Here is a 20,063-nt window from a genome sequence, read left to right as displayed (position 1 = left end):
TGTAGTGTATTAAAAATAAAAAATAAATATATATATATATATATATATATATATATATATATATATATATATATATATATATATATATATATATATATATATATATATATATATATATCAATCAAGTCAACAATGTGTGCTTTTATTTTTATTTTAATACACTACAACTATATGTACATACATATATATATATATATATATATATATATATACATATATATATATATATATATATATATATATATATATATATTTATGTATATATATATATATATATATATATATATATATATATATATATATATATATATATAGTTGTAGTGTATTAAAAATTAAAAAATAAAATTATATATATATATATAGTTGTAGTGTATTAAAAATAAAAAATAAAAATAATATATATATATATATATATATATATATATATATATATATATATATATATATATATATATATATATATATATATATATATATATATATATATATATATATTTATATATATAGTTGTAGTGCATTAAAAATAGAAATAGAAATAAAAGCACACATTGTTGACTTTAATTATAATTATTCTGTATATTCTTTGTAAAATATAGAAAGTGAAAAATTTGCATAAATAATTCAAATTAATGACCAGAATTATTCATAATTATATTCAACCTAAAAAAAATTGAATTTTGAACACACTAAAACTAGATTTTTCATTTTTAAAGTGAAGTTTTTGCAAGTACAAAACTTGCGGTCCTGATTTGTTTCATCAAATAAACGACAACATGTCGCAGAAAAAGTTATCAAAAATATCAAACTGTTTTTTTTTTAGCAAAATAAAAGTCAACAAAAGCAAAATCTGCTCCGTCAACAACAAGAGCGATACACAGCCAAAACATCCACGCGTCGATCTGCTCAGGCTGGTATCGGCCCGGCACTGATACCACGCCCGGTGTCGATGTGTGTATCGCCCAGTAGGCAAGGTGGTGCCCGGCGCGGAGCGGCGGCGCGACTATGCCGCCTGTCACGCTCCGTGCTCGGTCACTCCCGATGCTCCTGGCCGCCCGCCGCCACCTTCCGTCCCCGGGAGCCCAGGTCGTGTGAGACCCAAGACCCCCCTCAGCCCTCAGCCCTCAGCCCTCCGCCCTCCGCCCTCCGCCCTCCCTCCTCCCAATGACGGGCGGTCGCTTCGACTTCGACGATGGCGGCACGTACTGCGGCGGCTGGGACGACGGCAAGGCGCACGGCCAGGGCGTGTGCACCGGACCCAAGGGCCAGGGCGAGTACGCGGGCTCCTGGTCCAACGGCTTCGAGGTGGTGGGCGCGTACACCTGGCCCAGCGGGAACGTGTACCGGGGATACTGGGCGCAGGGCAAGCGCCACGGACTCGGCGTGGAGAGCAAGGGCCGCTGGACGTACCGGGGCGAGTGGACGCACGGCTTCAAGGGGCGGTACGGAGTACGGCAGAGTCTGAACACGCCGGCCCGGTACGAGGGCACCTGGAACAACGGACTGCAGGACGGATACGGCGTGGAGACGTACGCGGATGGAGGTATTCATATTTTTAGGAACTTTAGCGTTACATCCAACTTGAGTTGGGAAAACAAAAACTACAAACTTGAACCCTACTTTCCGGACTATAGAGCGCACCGGTGTATAAGCCACACCCACTAAATTGTAGGGGAAACAACTATATTCCATATATTAGCCGCGCAGATATACATGTTTTGGAATAAGAAATATTTATTTACATACTTTAATTGTTTTCCAAACGTTGTCTGTAACGCGGCGGTAAAACGGCCGATCAAACAAAACAGAATCGTCTTAAAGTCCATAATATAAGGTTTGAATGATCAAACGTTGCTCAATTGCTAGCATTTTTAGCATGTTAATGTGAGCAAGATAACATAGGGATTGTTAACGTACTTCAAAGATGGCGCCAAGTATCAATATACCTGGCTATTGGGTTCAAATAAGTCCAACTAGCTAATGTACCAGTATAAAATATTAGCATGCTAACATTAACTTGTTATCGTGGGGACGGTTAGCGTACTTGTAAGCTGGCGACAAGTCTCAAATTCCATGAACGTTAGGTTGAAATGATCAAAATAAGCTAAAATGTTAGCAAACATTTTTAGCATGCTAATGTTAGCAAGATAACATTGGAAAAGTTAATATTCTTCTAAGATAGCGGAAATTATCAATATCCCGGATTTTTAGGTTTGAATAAGTCAAATTTGTTAGAATACTAATATAAAACATTAGCATGCTAACATTAGCTTGTTATCATGGGGACACTTAGCATACTTTTAAGCTGGTGACAGTCTCAACATTTTAAAAATGTAGGTTTAAATGATTAAAATAAACCAAAATGTTAGCACGTTAATGTTAGCATGATTATATAGGAAAAGTTAGCATACTTCTAGAATGGCGCCAAGTATCAATATCCCTGACTATTAGGTTCAAATAAGTCAAATTAGCTAATATACTAGTATAAAATATTAGCATGCTAACATTAATGTGTTATCGTGGGGACGGTTAGCGTACTTTTAAGTTAGTGACAAGTCTAAAAAATTAAAAACATTTAGGTTTAAATGATAAAAATAAACTAAAATTTTAGCACTTTAATGTTAGCATAATAATATAGGAAAAGTTAGCATACTTCTAGGATGGTGCCAAGTATCAATATCTATGATTTTAAGATTCAAATGAATAAAATTTGCTAAAAAACTAGTATAAAACGTTAGCATGCTAATGTAAGCATGATAACATTGGAAACGTTAGCATATTTCTAAGATGGGGCCAAGTATCAATATCCATGACTATTAGGTTCAAATAAATCAAACTAGCTAAAATACTAGTATAAAATATTAGCATGCTAACATTAGCTTGTTATCATGGGGACAGTTAGCATACTTTTAAGCTGGTGACAGTCTCAACATTTCTAAAATGTAGGTTTAAATGATTAAAATAAAGTAAAAGGTAAGCACATTAATGTTAGCATGATTGTATAGGAAAAGTAAGCATACTTCTAGAATGGTGCCAAGAATCGATATCCCTGATTTTAAGATTCAAATTAATAAAATTAGCTAAAATACTAGTAAAAAAAAACGTTAGCCTGCTAATGTTAGCATGATAGCATTGGAAAAGTTAGCATACTTCTAAGACTGCGCCATGTATCAATATCCATGATTATTAGGTTCAAATAAATCAAACTAGCTAAAATACTAGTATAAAATATTAGCATGCTAACATTAACTTGTTATCGTGGGGACGGTTAGCGTACTTTTAAGCTGGTGACAAGTCTCAAATTCCATGAAAGTTAAGTTGAAATAGTCAAATTAAACTAAAATGTTAGCTTAAGATGTTAGCATGTTCATGTTCGCAAGAAAACATTGCAAAAGTTAGCATACTTCTAAGATGGCGACAGTTATAAATATCCCTGATTTTTAAGTTCAAATGAATAAAATTAGCTAAAATACTAGTAAAAAAAATGTTAGCCTGCTAATGTTAGCATGATGGCATTGGAAAAGTTAGCATACTTCTAAGAGGGCGCCAAGTATCAATATCCCTGACTATTAGGTTCAAATAAATCAAACTAGCTAATATACTAGTATAAAATATTAGCATGCTAACATTAACTTGTTTTCTTGGGGACAGATAGCATACTTTTAAGCTGGTGACAAGTCTCAAATTCCATGGTTGAAATGATCAAAATAAACTAAAATGTTAGCAAAAAAATTTAGCATGCTAATGTTAGCAAGATAACATTGGAAAAGTTAATATTCTTCTAAGATAGCGGCAATTATCAATATCCCGGATTTTTAGGTTTGAATACATCAAATTTGTTAGAATACTAATATAAAACATTAGCATGCTAACATTAGCTTGTTATCATGGGGACAGTTAGCATACTTTTAAGCTGGTGACAGTCTCAACATTTTTAAAATGTAGGTTTAAATGATTAAAATAAACCAAAATGTTAGCACGTTAATGTTAGCATGATTATATAGGAAAAGTTAGCATATTTCTAGAATGGCGCCAAGTATCAATATCCCTGACTATTAGGTTCAAATAAGTGAAACTAGCTAATATACTAGTATAAAATATTAGCATGCTAACATTAACGTGTTATCGTGGGGACGGTTAGCGTACTTTTAAGCTGGTGACAAGTGTAAAAAATTAAAAAAATTTAGGTTTAAATGATAAAAATAAACTAAAATTTTAGCACTTTAATGTTAGCATAATAATATAGGAAAAGTTAGCATACTTCTAGGATGGTGCCAAGTATCAATATCTATGATTTTAAGATTCAAATGAATAAAATTAGCTAAAAAACTAGTATAAAACGTTAGCCTGCTAATGTAAGCATGATAACATTGGAAACGTTAGCATATTTCTAAGATGGCGCCAAGTATCAATATCCATGACTATTAGGTTCAAATAAATCAAACTAGCTAAAATACTAGTATAAAATATTAGCATGCTAACATTAACTTGTTATCTTGGGGACAGTTAGCATATTTTTAAGCTGGTGAAAAGTTCCATGAAAGTTAGGTTGAAGTGATCAAAATAAACTAAAGTGTTAGCAAAACATTTTAGCATGCTAATGTTAGCAAGATAACATTGGAAAAGTTTATATTTTTCTAAGATAGCGGCAATTATCAATATCCCTGATTTTTAGGTTCGAATACATCATCAAAATAAACTAAAATGTTAGCAAAACATGTTAGCATGTTAATGTTAGCAAGATAACATTGGAAAAGTTTACATTCTTCTCAGATAGCGACAATTATCGATATCCCTGATTTTTAGGTTCGAATACATCAAATTTGTTAAAATACTAATATAAAACATTAGCATGCTAACATTAGCTCGTTATCATGGGGACACTTAGCATACCTTTTAAGCTGGTGACAAGTCTCAAAATTTTAAAATTTAGGTTTAAATGATAAAAAGAAATTAAAATGTTAGCACGTTAATGTTAGCATAATTATATAGGAAAAGTTAGCATACTTCTAGAATGGTGCCAAGTATCAATATCCCTGGTTTTAAGATTCGAATGAATAAAATTAGCTAAAATACTAGTAAAAAAAACCCTAGCCTGCTAATGTTAGCATGATAGCATTGGAAATGTTAGCATACTTCTAAGATGGCGCCAAGTATCAATATCTATGATTATTAGGTTTAAATAAATCAAACTAGCTAATATTCTAGTACAAAACATTAGCATGCTAACATTAACTTGTTGTCATGGGGACAGTTAGCATACTTTTAAGCTGGTGACAAGTCTCAAAATTAATGAATTTCAGGTTTAAATGATCAAAATTAACTAAAATGTTAGCAAAATTTTTAGCAAAAAAAAATAATGTTTTTTAAATTCTGTGTGTAAAATTTCAGTGTAAAAATTAGTGTAGAAAAAAATGTAAAAATGTGTAAAATTTCAGTTTATACAAAATGTGCAGAAAAAATTTTGTGTATACATTTTTGTGTAGAAACATTTAGAGCAGAACAAAATTCAGTCCAATAAAAATCAGTGTAAAAAAAAAAAATGTTTTTTAAATTCTGTGTGTAAAATTTCAGTGTAAAAATTAGTGTAGAAAAAATGCGAAAATGTGTAAAATTTCAGTTTATAAAAAATGTACAGAAAAATTTTTGTGTATACATTTTTGTGTACAAACATTTAGAGCAGAACAAAATTCAGTCCAATAAAAATCAGTGTAAAAAAAAAAAAAGTTTTTTAAATTCTGTGTGTAAAATTTCAGTGTAAAAATTAGTGTAGAAAAAATGTAAAAATGTGTAAAATTTCAGTTTATAAAAAATGTGCAGAAAAATTTTTGTGTATACATTTTTGTGTAGAAACATTTAGAGCAGAACAAAATTCAGTCCAATAAAAATCAGTGTAAAAAAAAATTATGTTTTTTAAATTCTGTGTGTAAAATTTCAGTGTAAAAATTAGTGTAGAAAAAATGTAAAAATGTGTAAAATTTCAGTTTATAAAAAATGTGCAGAAAAATGTTTGTGTATACATTTTTGTGTACAAACATTTAGAACAGAACAAAATTCAGTCCAATAAAAATCAGTGTAAAAAAAAAAAAAAGTTTTTTAAATTCTGTGTGTAAAATTTCAGTGTAAAAATCTTGTATAACAATGTATGAGTACAGTACGTACATAAGTAGGTGTAGATATAGAGTGTGAAATAAAACACCATTTTAACAAGCGTCTTTTCTAAGCTCCTTGGCCAGCCGCTAGATCAGGTCTGGTTGACATAGCAAGACCGAGGCACAGGGTTATGTTTGGCCCGCCAACAGACTTCCAAGTGTCTCCAGTTACTTCCAGCTTTTAAAATAGAGCATTCTCACATTCTCCGGCTGAGGCCTCACAACCTGAACGTGGACTTAACTGTTTGACAGCCAAGACCGCAACTGAAACCAAGTCCAGGTCTCACTTGGTCTCAGAGTCAGAGAAATGTGAAGAGTTTCTTTCCAAGGTTGCTTCAGATTCATTGACGTAAATACTTAGAAGTGTCTAAGGACTATCTGGTATCAGGTTTCATCCATTCGGTTTTGCACTGCTGATCCTGGTCAGGGTCACCAGTGACCTGGACCCTGTCCCACATGAAGGTTCCATAAGGACAGTTGACCTAGGACTATCCCAGTAGGAGCCAATGGGAACCAGAGTCGTCATTAGGAACGTTCCAATCAGGGATTTACTGATAACCATGATCCATGGGTCAGATTGGCCGATACCGATACTCATCACATACTAACTGTAGATTTACTGATAACCATGATCCATGGGTCAGATTGGCCGGTGCCGATACTCATCACATACTAACTGTAGATTTACTGATAACCATGATCCATGGTGAGATTGGCAGATACCAATACTCATCACATATACTAACTGTAGATTTACTGATAACCATGATCCATGGGTCAGATTGGCCGATACCGATACTCATCACATGTACTAACTGTAGATTTACTGATAACCATGATCCATGGTGAGATTGGCAGATACCAATACTCATCACATATACTAACTGTAGATTTACTGATAACCATGATCCATGGGTCAGATTGGCCGATACCGATACTCTTTACATACTAACTGTAGATTTACTGATAACCATGATCCATGGGTGAGATTGGCAGATACCGATACTCATCACATGTACTAACTGTAGATTTACTGATAACCATGATCCATGGGTGAGATTGGCCGATACCGATACTCATCACATGTACTAACTGTAGATTTACTGATAACAATGATCCATGGGTGAGATTGGCCGATACTGAGAAAAACTATGTATAAAAAAATCAGTGCATACAAATTCAATGTAAAAAAAATTGGTGTATAAAAAAATATAAAAACGAAAAATTCAGTGTAAAAAAAATCAGTGTGTACGAAAAAAATTTGTAAAAAAAAAATTGGTGCACAAAAAGTCAGTGTTAAAAATGTTCTGTATCAACATTTTATGTATAAAAAAAAATCAGTGTGTTAAAATTCAATGTAGAAAATGTGTTTATAAAAAATTCAGTGTAAAAAAATTAGGGTATACAAAAATTTAATGTAGAAAAATTTAGCATAAATAATTCAGTGTAAAAATGTCAGTGTTTTAAAATTAAGTTGGTAAAAATTCAGTGTAAAAAAGTAGTTCATAGAAAAAAATCAGTACAGAAAAGTCCAATGCAAAAGAATTCAGTGTAAAAAAAAAATATGTGCAGTGTTAAAAATTTTGTGTATCAACATTTAGTGTATAAAAGAATCAGTGTTTTCAAATTCAACGTAGAAAATTAGTTTATAAAAATTCAGAGCAGAAAAAGTCAGTGTAAAAAAATTGGTGTGTACAAAAATGTAATGCAGAAAAATTATGCGTAAAAAATTCAGTGTAAAAAAAATCAGTGTATGCAAAAATAATTAGTAAAAAAAAAAAAAATTGGTGCAGAAAAACTCAATGTTAAAATGTTGTATACAAAAAAAAATCAGTGTTTTAAAATTCAATGTAGGAAATTAGTTTATAAAAAAAAAAATCAGTGCAGAAAAATTCAGTGTAAAAAAATTGGTGTATAAAAAAAAGAATGTACAAAAATTCACGGTAAAAAATTCAGTGTAAAAAAAAATCAGTGTACACAAAAATAATTAGGTAATTAAAACTAAATTGGTGCAGAAAAAAGTGTAAAAAAAAAAATCTGTGTTTTTAAATTCAATGTAGAAAAATTAGTTTATAAAAAAAATCAGTGCAAAAAAATTTAGTGTATAAAAATTCAATGTATAAAAACATTTAATGCAGAAAAAAATCAACGTAACACAATTCAGTGCTTTGAAACAAAGTGTGTAAAAATTCAGTGTAAAAAAAAAATTGGTTTATAGAAAAAAATCATTACAGAAATGTCTAATGTAAAATAATTCAGTGTAAAAAAATTAGGGTATACAAAAATTTAATGTAGAAAAATTTAGCATAAATAATTCAGTGTAAAAATGTCAGTGTTTTAAAATTAAGTTTGTAAAAATTCAGTGTAAAAATTAGTTCATAGAAAAAATCAGTACAGAAAAGTCCAATGCAAAAGAATTCAGTGTAAAAAAAAAAAAATGTGCAGAAAAAGTCAGTGTTAAAAATTTTGTGTATCAACATTTAGTGTATAAAAGAATCAGTGTTTTCAAATTCAACGTAGAAAATTAGTTTATAAAAATTCAGAGCAGAAAAAGTCAGTGTAAAAAAATTGGTGTGTACAAAAATGTAATGCAGAAAAATTCGGCGTAAAAAATTCAGTGTAAAAAAAAAATCAGTGTATGCAAAAATAATTAGTAAAAAAAAAAAAATTGGTGCAGAAAAACTCAGTGTTAAAATGTTGTCTATAAAAAAAATCAGTGTTTTAAAATTCAATGTAGGAAATTAGTTTATATAAAAAAAAATCAGTGCAGAAAAATTCAGTGTAAAAAAATTGGTGTATAAAAAAAATAATGTACAAAAATTCACGGTAAAAAATTCTGAGTAAAAAAAAATCAGTGTATACAAAAATAATTAGTTAATTAAAACTAAATTGGTGCAGAAAACAGTGTAAAAAAAAATCTGTGTTTTTAAATTCAATGTAGAAAAATTAGTTTATAAAAAAAATCGGTGCAAAAAAATTTAGTGTATAAAAACATTTAATGCAGAAAAAAATCAGCGTAACACAATTCAGTGCTTTGAAACTAAGGGTGTAAAAATTCAGTGTAAAAAAAAATTGTTTATAGAAAAAAAATCATTACAGAAATGTCTAATGTAAAATAATTCTGTGTAAAAAAATTCCCTGCAGAAAATTTCACTTTGTTAAATTACAGTGTTTTAAAATTTTGTGTAGAAAAAAAAAAATCTGTTTACAAAAAAATTCAGTACACAAAAATTCACCGTGAAAAAATTCAGTGCTTAAAATTTTCATTGTAAAACATGTTTGTGCTGAAAAATTAAGTTTGTTTAAAAACAGTGTTTTAAAATCCAGTGCAGAAATATTCTGTCCAAAAAAAAAAATCAGTTCATGAATAAAAGTCAGTACTTGATGATCATACTTAGATACTAAGAAATGTTTAGTCTCGTCCTAATACTAGATGATCATACTTTTGACTTTATGATGGTCATAATTGTTTTAGTTATATTGTAAAAATGACAAACGTTGCTTGGAAAGATGAATAAAGGATCCATAAAGTAGAAACGCTATGGACGGCACTTCTACTTCCGGTTAAAAGCCAGTCTTAACAAAGATGGCGCCACAGCACAAATAATAACCCACATTTTCAGTGTATTTCTAGTTTGTTTTGGGGTTTTTTAAACTATTTGCATTATGGCTGTCAGCGAATAAAAATCCACAAATTAGCAGCACCGTTCTATAAGCCGCAGGATTCAAAGCGTACGAAAAAAATAGCGGTAAATATGATAAGAATGGTTCGTTTTTCACCAACCCTGAGTTGGCTCCAAATATGTCTGCTTGATTCCCTTTTCCGGGGCAATGCACACGACCCGGGCTTTTTGGATTTATTTGTCAATCAAAACGGACCGTAGTCAGACCAGCGTGGTCCGTAAATGATGCAAGACCGCTAATACAGCACCACCTTAGCCCACCCTTTAGAGCACAGCTGTAACTTCCTGGCACTAAACCTGCAGAAAATAGTTCTCAGGTTTCTCTACGTTTACATTTTTACACTATTTTCTTACACTTTATGAAGCATTTCTTACATATTCCTTATTTTTTAAGATCTTATTGTTCAGTGTTCAATGTGATTTGAGTATTTTGTTGACATTGTTGGAGTGTACTCGGTGCTTGTGTTGATATTATCTTTCTCCTTGATAGCAGAGGCATTATAATCAGAGGAAGTTACACCCATCCATCCATCCATCCATCTTCTTCCGCTTATCCGAGGTCGGGTCGCGGCGGCAGCAGCCTAAGCAGGGAAGCCCAGACTTCCCTCTCCCCAGCCACTTTGTCCAGCTCCTCCCGGGGATCCCGAGGCGTTCCCAGGCCAGCCGGGGGACATATTCTTTCCAACGTGTCCTGGGTCTTCCCCGTGGCCTACTACCGGTCGGACGTGCCCGAAACACCTCCCTAGGGAGGCGTTCGGGTGGCATCCTGACCAGATGCCCGAACCACCTCATCTGGCTCCTCTCCATGTGAAGGAGCAGCGGCTTTACTTTGAGCTCCTCCCGGATGACAGAGCTTCTCACCCTATCTCTAAGGGAGAGACCCGCCACCCGGCGGAGGAAACTCATTTGGGCCACTTGTACCCGAGATCTTGTCCTTTCGGTCATAACCCAAAGCTCATGACCATAGGTGGGGATGGGAACGTAGATCGACCGGTAAATTGAGAGCTTTGCCTTCCGGCTCAGCTCCTTCTTCACCACAACGGATCGATACAGCGTCCGCATTACTGAAGACGCCGCACCGATCCGCCTGTCGATCTCACGATCCACTCTTCCCTCACTCGTGAACAAGACTCCGAGGTACTTGAACTCCTCCACTTGGGGCAAGGTCTCCTCCCCAACCCGGAGATGGCACTCCACCATTTTCCGGATGATCTACGTTCCCATCCTCACCTATGGTCATGAGCTTTGGTTTATGACCGAAAGGACAAGATCACGGGTACAAGCGGCCGAAATGAGTTTATTTCGCCGGGTGGCGGGGCTCTCCCTTAGACATAGGGTAAGAAGCTCTGTCATCCGGGAGGAGCTCAAAGTAAAGCCGCTGCTCCTCCACATGGAGAGGAGCCAGATGAGGTGGTTCGGGCATCTGGTCAGGATGCCACCCGAACACCTCCCTAGGGAGGTGTTTCGGGCACGTCCGACCGGTAGGAGGCCACGGGGAAGACCCAGGACACGTTGGGAAGACTGTCTCTCCCAGCTGGCCAGGGAACGCCTCGGGATCCCCCGGGAGGAGCAGGACGAAGTGGCTGGGGAGAGGGAAGTCTGGGCTTCTCTGCTTAGACTGCTGCTCCCGCGACCCGACCTCGGATAAGCGGAAGAAGATGGATGGATGGATGGATGGATGGATGGATGGATGATTGATTGGAATATGCTTGTTTGCCCACCTTTTTCTTGAGTCCAAGATGACTGCAACTGCCACTACGTTTCCGTGCACTACATGAGTCTGATTTCTCAAATAACACCCGGCCCCTCGAGAGATCTGGTTTCCAATCGCATAATCCAGGTGTGTTAGTCCGACTTTCCAAAACCCGAACACGATCGGATTGCGGTATTTCCATGGGATGTAAGAGTCTTATGTAGAGTCGAAGTATTCGAGAAATCGGACAAATTTAATGTATGGACACGTACTGAGTGACGTCGTCCTTGGCATCGATACTACTAATATTTGGATCGATCCGTCCACCCCTGCTTCCTGTTGTGGTCCTGGTTCGATTGTGGCAAACTCAAGTTAGATTATTCAAAGACCTTCTAAACCATGTCTAGGTCCCTGGTTACTGTTCCAAGCATACAGCCGAGAACCAAGACTGAGTGGGTCACAAATTTGCTTCAGAGTCGGTGGCTGTGTGAAAGGAGAACGCTGAAATGAGGGTTTGATTGGAACAACAATGCCCTGTTTTTCTTGGTTCTATTTGAAAGACATTAGTAAATAGATGACGCCTCGAACTGTTGAATCTCTGACACTTGCGTTAAAGAGACCGATGTGTGCGATAGACCACCGGCTTTGAAAAACTCTTGAGTGCTTTAAGAAACAATCTGATTGTTAACTTATCAGATCGCCTATTGTTTCTCTGTTGTTGCTGTAGGTACATACCAGGGTCAGTGGACTGGTGGGATGCGTCACGGGTATGGGGTTCGTCAGAGTGTCCCATACGGCATGGCATCAGTCATCCGCTCGCCTCTCCGAACCTCCCTGGCCTCCCTCCGTAGTGAGCAGAGTAACGGCACAGTGCTGCGCGACAGTCTGACGGACAGCCCTGCCGGCACCCGTGGAGGCTTCGTGCTGAACTTCCATTCAGACGGAGACGGTTCTGACAAAAAGAAGGGTCTCTTCCGCCGCGGCTCTCTCTTCGGCAGTCTACAGCGGTTGCGCAAATCAGACTCGCGCTCGTCCATCTCCAGCAAACGCAGCTCAGCACGTAGCGACACCACCATGAGTCGAATCAGTTCCAGTGATGCCAACTCCACCATAAGTTTTGGAGATAATGATGACTACTTGCCTCTGGAGGACAACGTCGACGCCACCACTACCGAGTCCTACATGGGAGAGTGGAAGAATGACAAGCGCAGCGGTTTTGGTGTCTCCGAGCGGTCCAACGGCATGAAGTATGAAGGAGAATGGTTAAACAATAAGCGCCATGGCTACGGCTGTACTGTCTTTCCCGATGGCACCAAAGAAGAAGGGAAGTACAAGAATAATGTGTTGTCCCGAAGTATCAGGAAACAGTTGATACCAATGAGGAACACCAAGACCAAACAGAAGGTGGATCGAGCCGTTGAAGGATCAGTGAGAGCAGCTGCTATTGCCAGAACCAAAGTAGAGATTGCCATCTCCAGGTAATAAAGTCCTCTTGACTAACCTCTCCTCAGTGGTTGTCCAGTACTTGGTTGGTGTAAGGGACATTCCACCGAATCAATGCCATTTTCTTGTTGTAACGCTAAAATAAACACCAACAAAACTCTTTTTCAACTCTAATTGTGATAATAATATTACATTAACCCTTTTTAGACAACTTTAAGTCATTTTTTGTGCAAGGTTACTAAACCAAAGGTGATTTATTTGAGTAACAGGTAGAGGTGCCAGAAAAAACTGTTCCCGGACAAGCCCCCATTTATCATACCAACAAAAAGAATGTAGAAATGACAAGGTCTTAAAAGATCTCATCTTCCTTTCCAGCAATCCTGGTGCCCGGGAGCAAACTATCCATTAGAGATGCATTATTATTTCTTTATGAAAACTGGCACAGCTCGCCGAGGAAAATATGGTACTAGGCCTGGGAGATACATAGACTTCATCCATAAAATCAAGTTGTTTTGTTGCAGATAATTTAATTAAATGGTTTTTGCCCCCAAGGCGCTTCCGTAACTTCCGTCCTTAGGGAAATTTACACGGACCTAGCAAAACGGGGCTAATGCTAACGCGAACGAGAGCGAGACGTTTGTTCCAAAGAAAGGAAAAGTGTCGTCAGTGGTTGGCTTTTGCAGCAACGGGCGTGGAACAAATGACTGCACGCTGCAAAGTTTGTTTGAAAAAAACTAACTAATTGTAGCATCTGAAACCAAAACACCAAAACTATAGAGACCTCTCAGTGCTACATTCATATTTACTGAAGTATTTAATTCAAAACAAAAGTTTTGCCTCCCTTAAGAACCTCTATATTGAATACCTTTATTTGATTACCGTATTTTTAGGACTATGAGGCGCACTTAAAATCCTTTCATTTTCTCAAAATTCGACAGTGCGCCTTATGTACGGAAATGATTTTGGTTGTGCTTACCGACCCCGAAGCTGTTTTATTTGGTACATGGTGAAATTATAAGTGTGACCAGTAGATGGCAGTCACACATAAGAGATACGTGTAGACTGCAATATGATGGCAGTCACACATAAGAGATACGTGTAGACTGCAATATGATGGCAGTCATACATAAGAGATGCGTGTAGCCTGCAATATGATGGCAGTCACACATAAGAGATAGTTGAAGACTATCATATGATGGCAGTCACACATAAGAGATACGTGTAGACTGCAATATGATGGCAGTCCCACATAAGAGTGTAGACTGCAATATGATGGCAATCACACATAAGAGATATGTGTAGACTACAATATGATGGCAATCACACATAAGAGATACGTATGGACTGCAATATGATGGCAGTCATACATAAGAGATGCGTGTAGACTGCCAAAAGATGGCAGTCACACGTAAGAGATATGTGTAGACTGCAATATGATGGCAGTCACACATAAGAGATACGTGAAGACTGTAATATGACGGCAGTCACACATAAGAGATATGTGTAGACTGCAATATGATGGCAGTCATGCATAAGAGATACGTGTAGACTGCCATATGATGGCAGTCACAAATAAGAGATATGTGAAGACTGTAATATGATGGCAGTCACACATAAGAGATAGGTGTAGACTGCAATATGATGGCAGTCACACATAAGAGTGTAGACTGCAATATGATGGTAGTCACACATAAGAGTGTAGACTGCAATATGATGGCAGTCACACATAAGAGATATGTGTGGACTGCAATATGATGGCAGTCACACATAAGAGATACGTGTAGACTGCAAAATGATGGCAGTCACACATAAGAGATATGTGTAGACTGCAATATGATGGCAGTCACACATAAGAGATACGTGTAGACTGCAAAATGATGGCAGTCATTCATAAGAGATACGTGTAGACTGCAATATGATGGTAGTCACACATAAGAGTGTAGACTGCAATATGATGGCAGTCACACATAAGAGACACGTGTAGACTGCAATATGATGGTAGTCACATAAGAGATACGTGTGGACTGCAATATGATGGCAGTCACACATAAGAGATACGTGTAGACTGCAATATGATGGCAGTCACACATAAGAGTGTACACTGCAATATGATGGCAGTCACACATAAGAGATACGTGTAGACTGCCATATGATGGCAGTCACACATAAGAGATACGTGTAGACTGCAATATGATGGCAGTCACACATAAGATATATGTGTAGACTGCCATATGATGGCAGTCACACATAAGAGATACGTGAAGACTGTAATATGATGGCAGTCACACATAAGAGATACGTGTAGACTGCAATATGATGGCAGTCACACATAAGAGACACGTGTAGACTGCAATATGATGGCAGTCCCACATAAGAGTGTAGACTGCAATATGATGGCAATCACACATAAGAGATATGTGTAGACTACAATATGATGGCAATCACACATAAGAGATACGTATGGACTGCAATATGATGGCAGTCATACATAAGAGATGCGTGTAGACTGCCATATGATGGCAGTCACACGTAAGAGATATGTGTAGACTGCAATATGATGGCAGTCACACATAAGAGATACGTGAAGACTGTAATATGATGGCAGTCACACATAAGAGATACGTGTAGACTGCAATATGATGGGAGTCACACATAAGAGACACGTGTAGACTGCAATATGATGGCAGTCCCACATAAGAGTGTAGACTGCAATATGATGGCAATCACACATAAGAGATATGTGTAGACTACAATATGATGGCAATCACACATAAGAGATACGTATGGACTGCAATATGATGGCAGTCATACATAAGAGATGCGTGTAGACTGCCATATGATGGCAGTCACACGTAAGAGATATGTGTAGACTGCAATATGATGGCAGTCACACATAAGAGATACGTGAAGACTGTAATATGATGGCAGTCACACATAAGAGATATGTGTAGACTGCCAAAAGATGGCAGTCACACGTAAGAGATATGTGTGGACTGCAATATGATGGCAGTCACACATAAGAGATACGTGAAGACTGTAATATGATGACAGTCACACATAAGAGATATGTGTAGACTGCAATATGATGGCAGTCATGCATAAGAGATACGTGTAGACTGCCATATGATGGCAGTCACAAATAAGAGATATGTGAAGACTGTAATATGATGGCAGTCACACATAAGAGATAGGTGTAGACTGCAATATGATGGCAGTCACACATAAGAGTGTAGACTGCAATATGATGGTAGTCACACATAAGAGTGTAGACTGCAATATGATGGCAGTCACACATAAGAGATATGTGTGGACTGCAATATGATGGCAGTCACACATAAGAGATACGTGTAGACTGCAAAATGATGGCAGTCACACATAAGAGATATGTGTAGACTGCAATATGATGGCAGTCACACATAAGAGATACGTGTAGACTGCAAAATGATGGCAGTCATTCATAAGAGATACGTGTAGACTGCAATATGATGGTAGTCACACATAAGAGTGTAGACTGCAATATGATGGCAGTCACACATAAGAGACACGTGTAGACTGCAATATGATGGTAGTCACACATAAGAGATACGTGTAGACTGCCATATGATGGCAGTCACACATAAGAGATACGTGTAGACTGCAATATGATGGCAGTCACACATAAGAGTGTACACTGCAATATGATGGCAGTCACACATAAGAGATACGTGTAGACTGCCATATGATGGCAGTCACACATAAGAGATATGTGTAGACTGCCATATGATGGCAGTCACACATAAGAGATACGTGAAGACTGTAATATGATGGCAGTCACACATAAGAGATACGTGTAGACTGCAATATGATGGCAGTCACACATAAGAGACACGTGTAGACTGCAAATGATGGCAGTCCCACATAAGAGTGTAGACTGCAATATGATGGCAATCACACATAAGAGATATGTGTAGACTACAATATGATGGCAATCACACATAAGAGATACGTATGGACTGCAATATGATGGCAGTCATACATAAGAGATGCGTGTAGACTGCTATATGATGGCAGTCACACGTAAGAGATATGTGTAGACTGCAATATGATGGCAGTCACACATAAGAGATACGTGAAGACTGTAATATGATGGCAGTCACACATAAGAGATATGTGTAGACTGCAATATGATGGCAGTCATGCATAAGAGATACGTGTAGACTGCCATATGATGGCAGTCACAAATAAGAGATATGTGAAGACTGTAATATGATGGCAGTCACACATAAGAGATAGGTGTAGACTGCAATATGATGGCAGTCACACATAAGAGTGTAGACTGCAATATGACGGTAGTCACACATAAGAGTGTAGACTGCAATATGATGGCAGTCACACATAAGAGATATGTGTGGACTGCAATATGATGGCAGTCACACATAAGAGATACGTGTAGACTGCCATATGATGGCAGTCACACATAAGAGATACGTGTAGACTGCAATATGATGGCAGTCACACATAAGAGATATGTGTAGACTGCCATATGATGGCAGTCACACATAAGAGATACGTGAAGACTGTAATATGATGGCAGTCACACATAAGAGATACGTGTAGACTGTAATATGATGGCAGTCACACATAAGAGATATGTGTAGACTGCAATATGATGGCAGTCACACATAAGAGATACGTGTAGACTGCAATATGATGGTAGTCACACATAAGAGATACGTATGGACTGCAATATGATGGCAGTCATACATAAGAGATGCGTGTAGACTGCCATATGATGGCAGTCACACGTAAGAGATATGTGTAGACTGCAATATGATGGCAGTCACACATAAGAGATACGTGAAGACTGTAATATGATGGCAGTCACACATAAGAGATATGTGTAGACTGCAATATGATGGCAGTCATGCATAAGAGATACGTGTAGACTGCCATATGATGGCAGTCACAAATAAGAGATATGTGAAGACTGTAATTTGATGGCAGTCACACATAAGAGATAGGTGTAGACTGCAATATGATGGCAGTCACACATAAGAGTGTAGACTGCAATATGATGGTAGTCACACATAAGAGACACATGTAGACTGCAATATGATGGCAGTCACACATAAGAGATATGTGTGGACTGCAATATGATGGCAGTCACACATAAGAGATACGTGTAGACTGCAATATGATGGCAGTCACACATAAGAGATACGTGTAGACTGCAATATGATGGCAGTCACACATAAGAGATATGTGTAGACTGCCATATGATGGCAGTCACACATAAGAGATACGTGAAGACTGTAATATGATGGCAGTCACACATAAGAGATACGTGTAGACTGTAATATGATGGCAGTCACACATAAGAGATATGTGTAGACTGCAATATGATGGCAGTCACACATAAGAGATACGTGTAGACTGCAATATGATGGTAGTCACACATAAGAGATACGTATGGACTGCAATATGATGGCAGTCATACATAAGAGATACGTGTAGACTGCCATATGATGGCAGTCACACGTAAGAGATATGTGTAGACTGCAATATGATGGCAGTCACACATAAGAGATACGTGAAGACTGTAATATGATGGCAGTCACACATAAGAGATATGTGCAGACTGCAATATGATGGCAGTCATGCATAAGAGATACGTGTAGACAGCCATATGATGGCAGTCACAAATAAGAGATATGTGAAGACTGTAATTTGATGGCAGTCACACATAAGAGATAGGTGTAGACTGCAATATGATGGCAGTCACACATAAGAGTGTAGACTGCAATATGATGGTAGTCACACATAAGAGACACATGTAAACTGCAATATGATGGCAGTCACACATAAGAGATATGTGTGGACTGCAATATGATGGCAGTCACACATAAGAGATACGTGTAGACTGCAATATGATGGTAGTCACACATAAGAGTGTAGACTGCAATATGATGGCAGTCACACATAAGAGACACGTGTAGACTGCAATATGATGGTAGTCACACATAAGAGATACGTGTAGACTGCAATATGATGGCAGTCACACATGAGAGATACGTGTAGACTGCAATATGATGGCAGTCACACATAAGAGTGTACACTGCAATATGATGGCAGTCACACATAAGAGATACGTGTAGACTGCCATATGATGGCAGTCACACATAAGAGATACGTGTAGACTGCAATATGATGGCAGTCACACATAAGAGATATGTGTAGACTGCCATATGATGGCAGTCACACATAAGAGATACGTGAAGACTGTAATATGATGGCAGTCACACATAAGAGATACGTGTAGACTGCAATATGATGGCAGTCACACATAAGAGACACGTGTAGACTGCAATATGATGGCAGTCCCACATAAGAGTGTAGACTGCAATATGATGGCAATCACACATAAGAGATATGTGTAGACTACAATATGATGGCAATCACACATAAGAGATACGTATGGACTGCAATATGATGGCAGTCATACATAAGAGATGCGTGTAGACTGCCATATGATGGCAGTCACACGTAAGAGATATGTGTAGACTGCAATATGATGGCAGTCACACATAAGAGATACGTGAAGACTGTAATATGATGGCAGTCACACATAAGAGATATGTGTAGACTGCAATATGATGGCAGTCATGCATAAGAGATACGTGTAGACTGCCATATGATGGCAGTCACAAATAAGAGATATGTGAAGACTGTAATATGATGGCAGTCACACATAAGAGATAGGTGTAGACTGCAATATGATGGCAGTCACACATAAGAGTGTAGACTGCAATATGATGGTAGTCACACATAAGAGACACATGTAGACTGCAATATGATGGCAGTCACACATAAGAGATATGTGTAGACTGCCATATGATGGCAGTCACACATAAGAGATACGTGAAGACTGTAATATGATGGCAGTCACACATAAGAGATACGTGTAGACTGCAATATGATGGCAGTCACACATAAGAGACACATGTAGACTGCAATATGATGGCAGTCACACATAAGAGACACATGTAGACTGCAATATGATGGCAGTCACACATAAGAGATACGTGTAGACTGCCATATGATGGCAGACACACGTAA

General features: G+C 37.3%; 1 protein-coding gene across 3 annotated transcripts in view; it reads left to right on the top strand.

Annotated features, from left to right (window-relative positions):
* Positions 1-1,117: 1,117 nt before the first annotated feature.
* Positions 1,118-20,063, top strand: part of LOC133664757 (junctophilin-1-like) — a 34,771-nt gene continuing 15,825 nt past the window's right edge. Inside the window, exons 1-2 of one of the 3 annotated variants that reach the window (XM_062069655.1) lie at positions 1,124-1,540; positions 12,253-13,003. In XM_062069655.1, coding sequence (XP_061925639.1) covers positions 1,162-1,540; positions 12,253-13,003 — 1,130 coding nt within the window. In that variant the 5' untranslated portion in view covers positions 1,124-1,161. Of the gene's footprint in view, positions 1,541-12,252; positions 13,004-20,063 lie in introns of all 3 variants that reach the window. The other 2 variants (XM_062069657.1, XM_062069656.1) reach the window with 2 other exon arrangements.

The sequence above is a fragment of the Entelurus aequoreus genome, linkage group LG14, assembly GCF_033978785.1.
Source record: "Entelurus aequoreus isolate RoL-2023_Sb linkage group LG14, RoL_Eaeq_v1.1, whole genome shotgun sequence".
Lineage (NCBI taxonomy): Eukaryota > Metazoa > Chordata > Actinopteri > Syngnathiformes > Syngnathidae > Entelurus > Entelurus aequoreus.
This window is presented reverse-complemented; position numbering and strand designations above follow the sequence as displayed.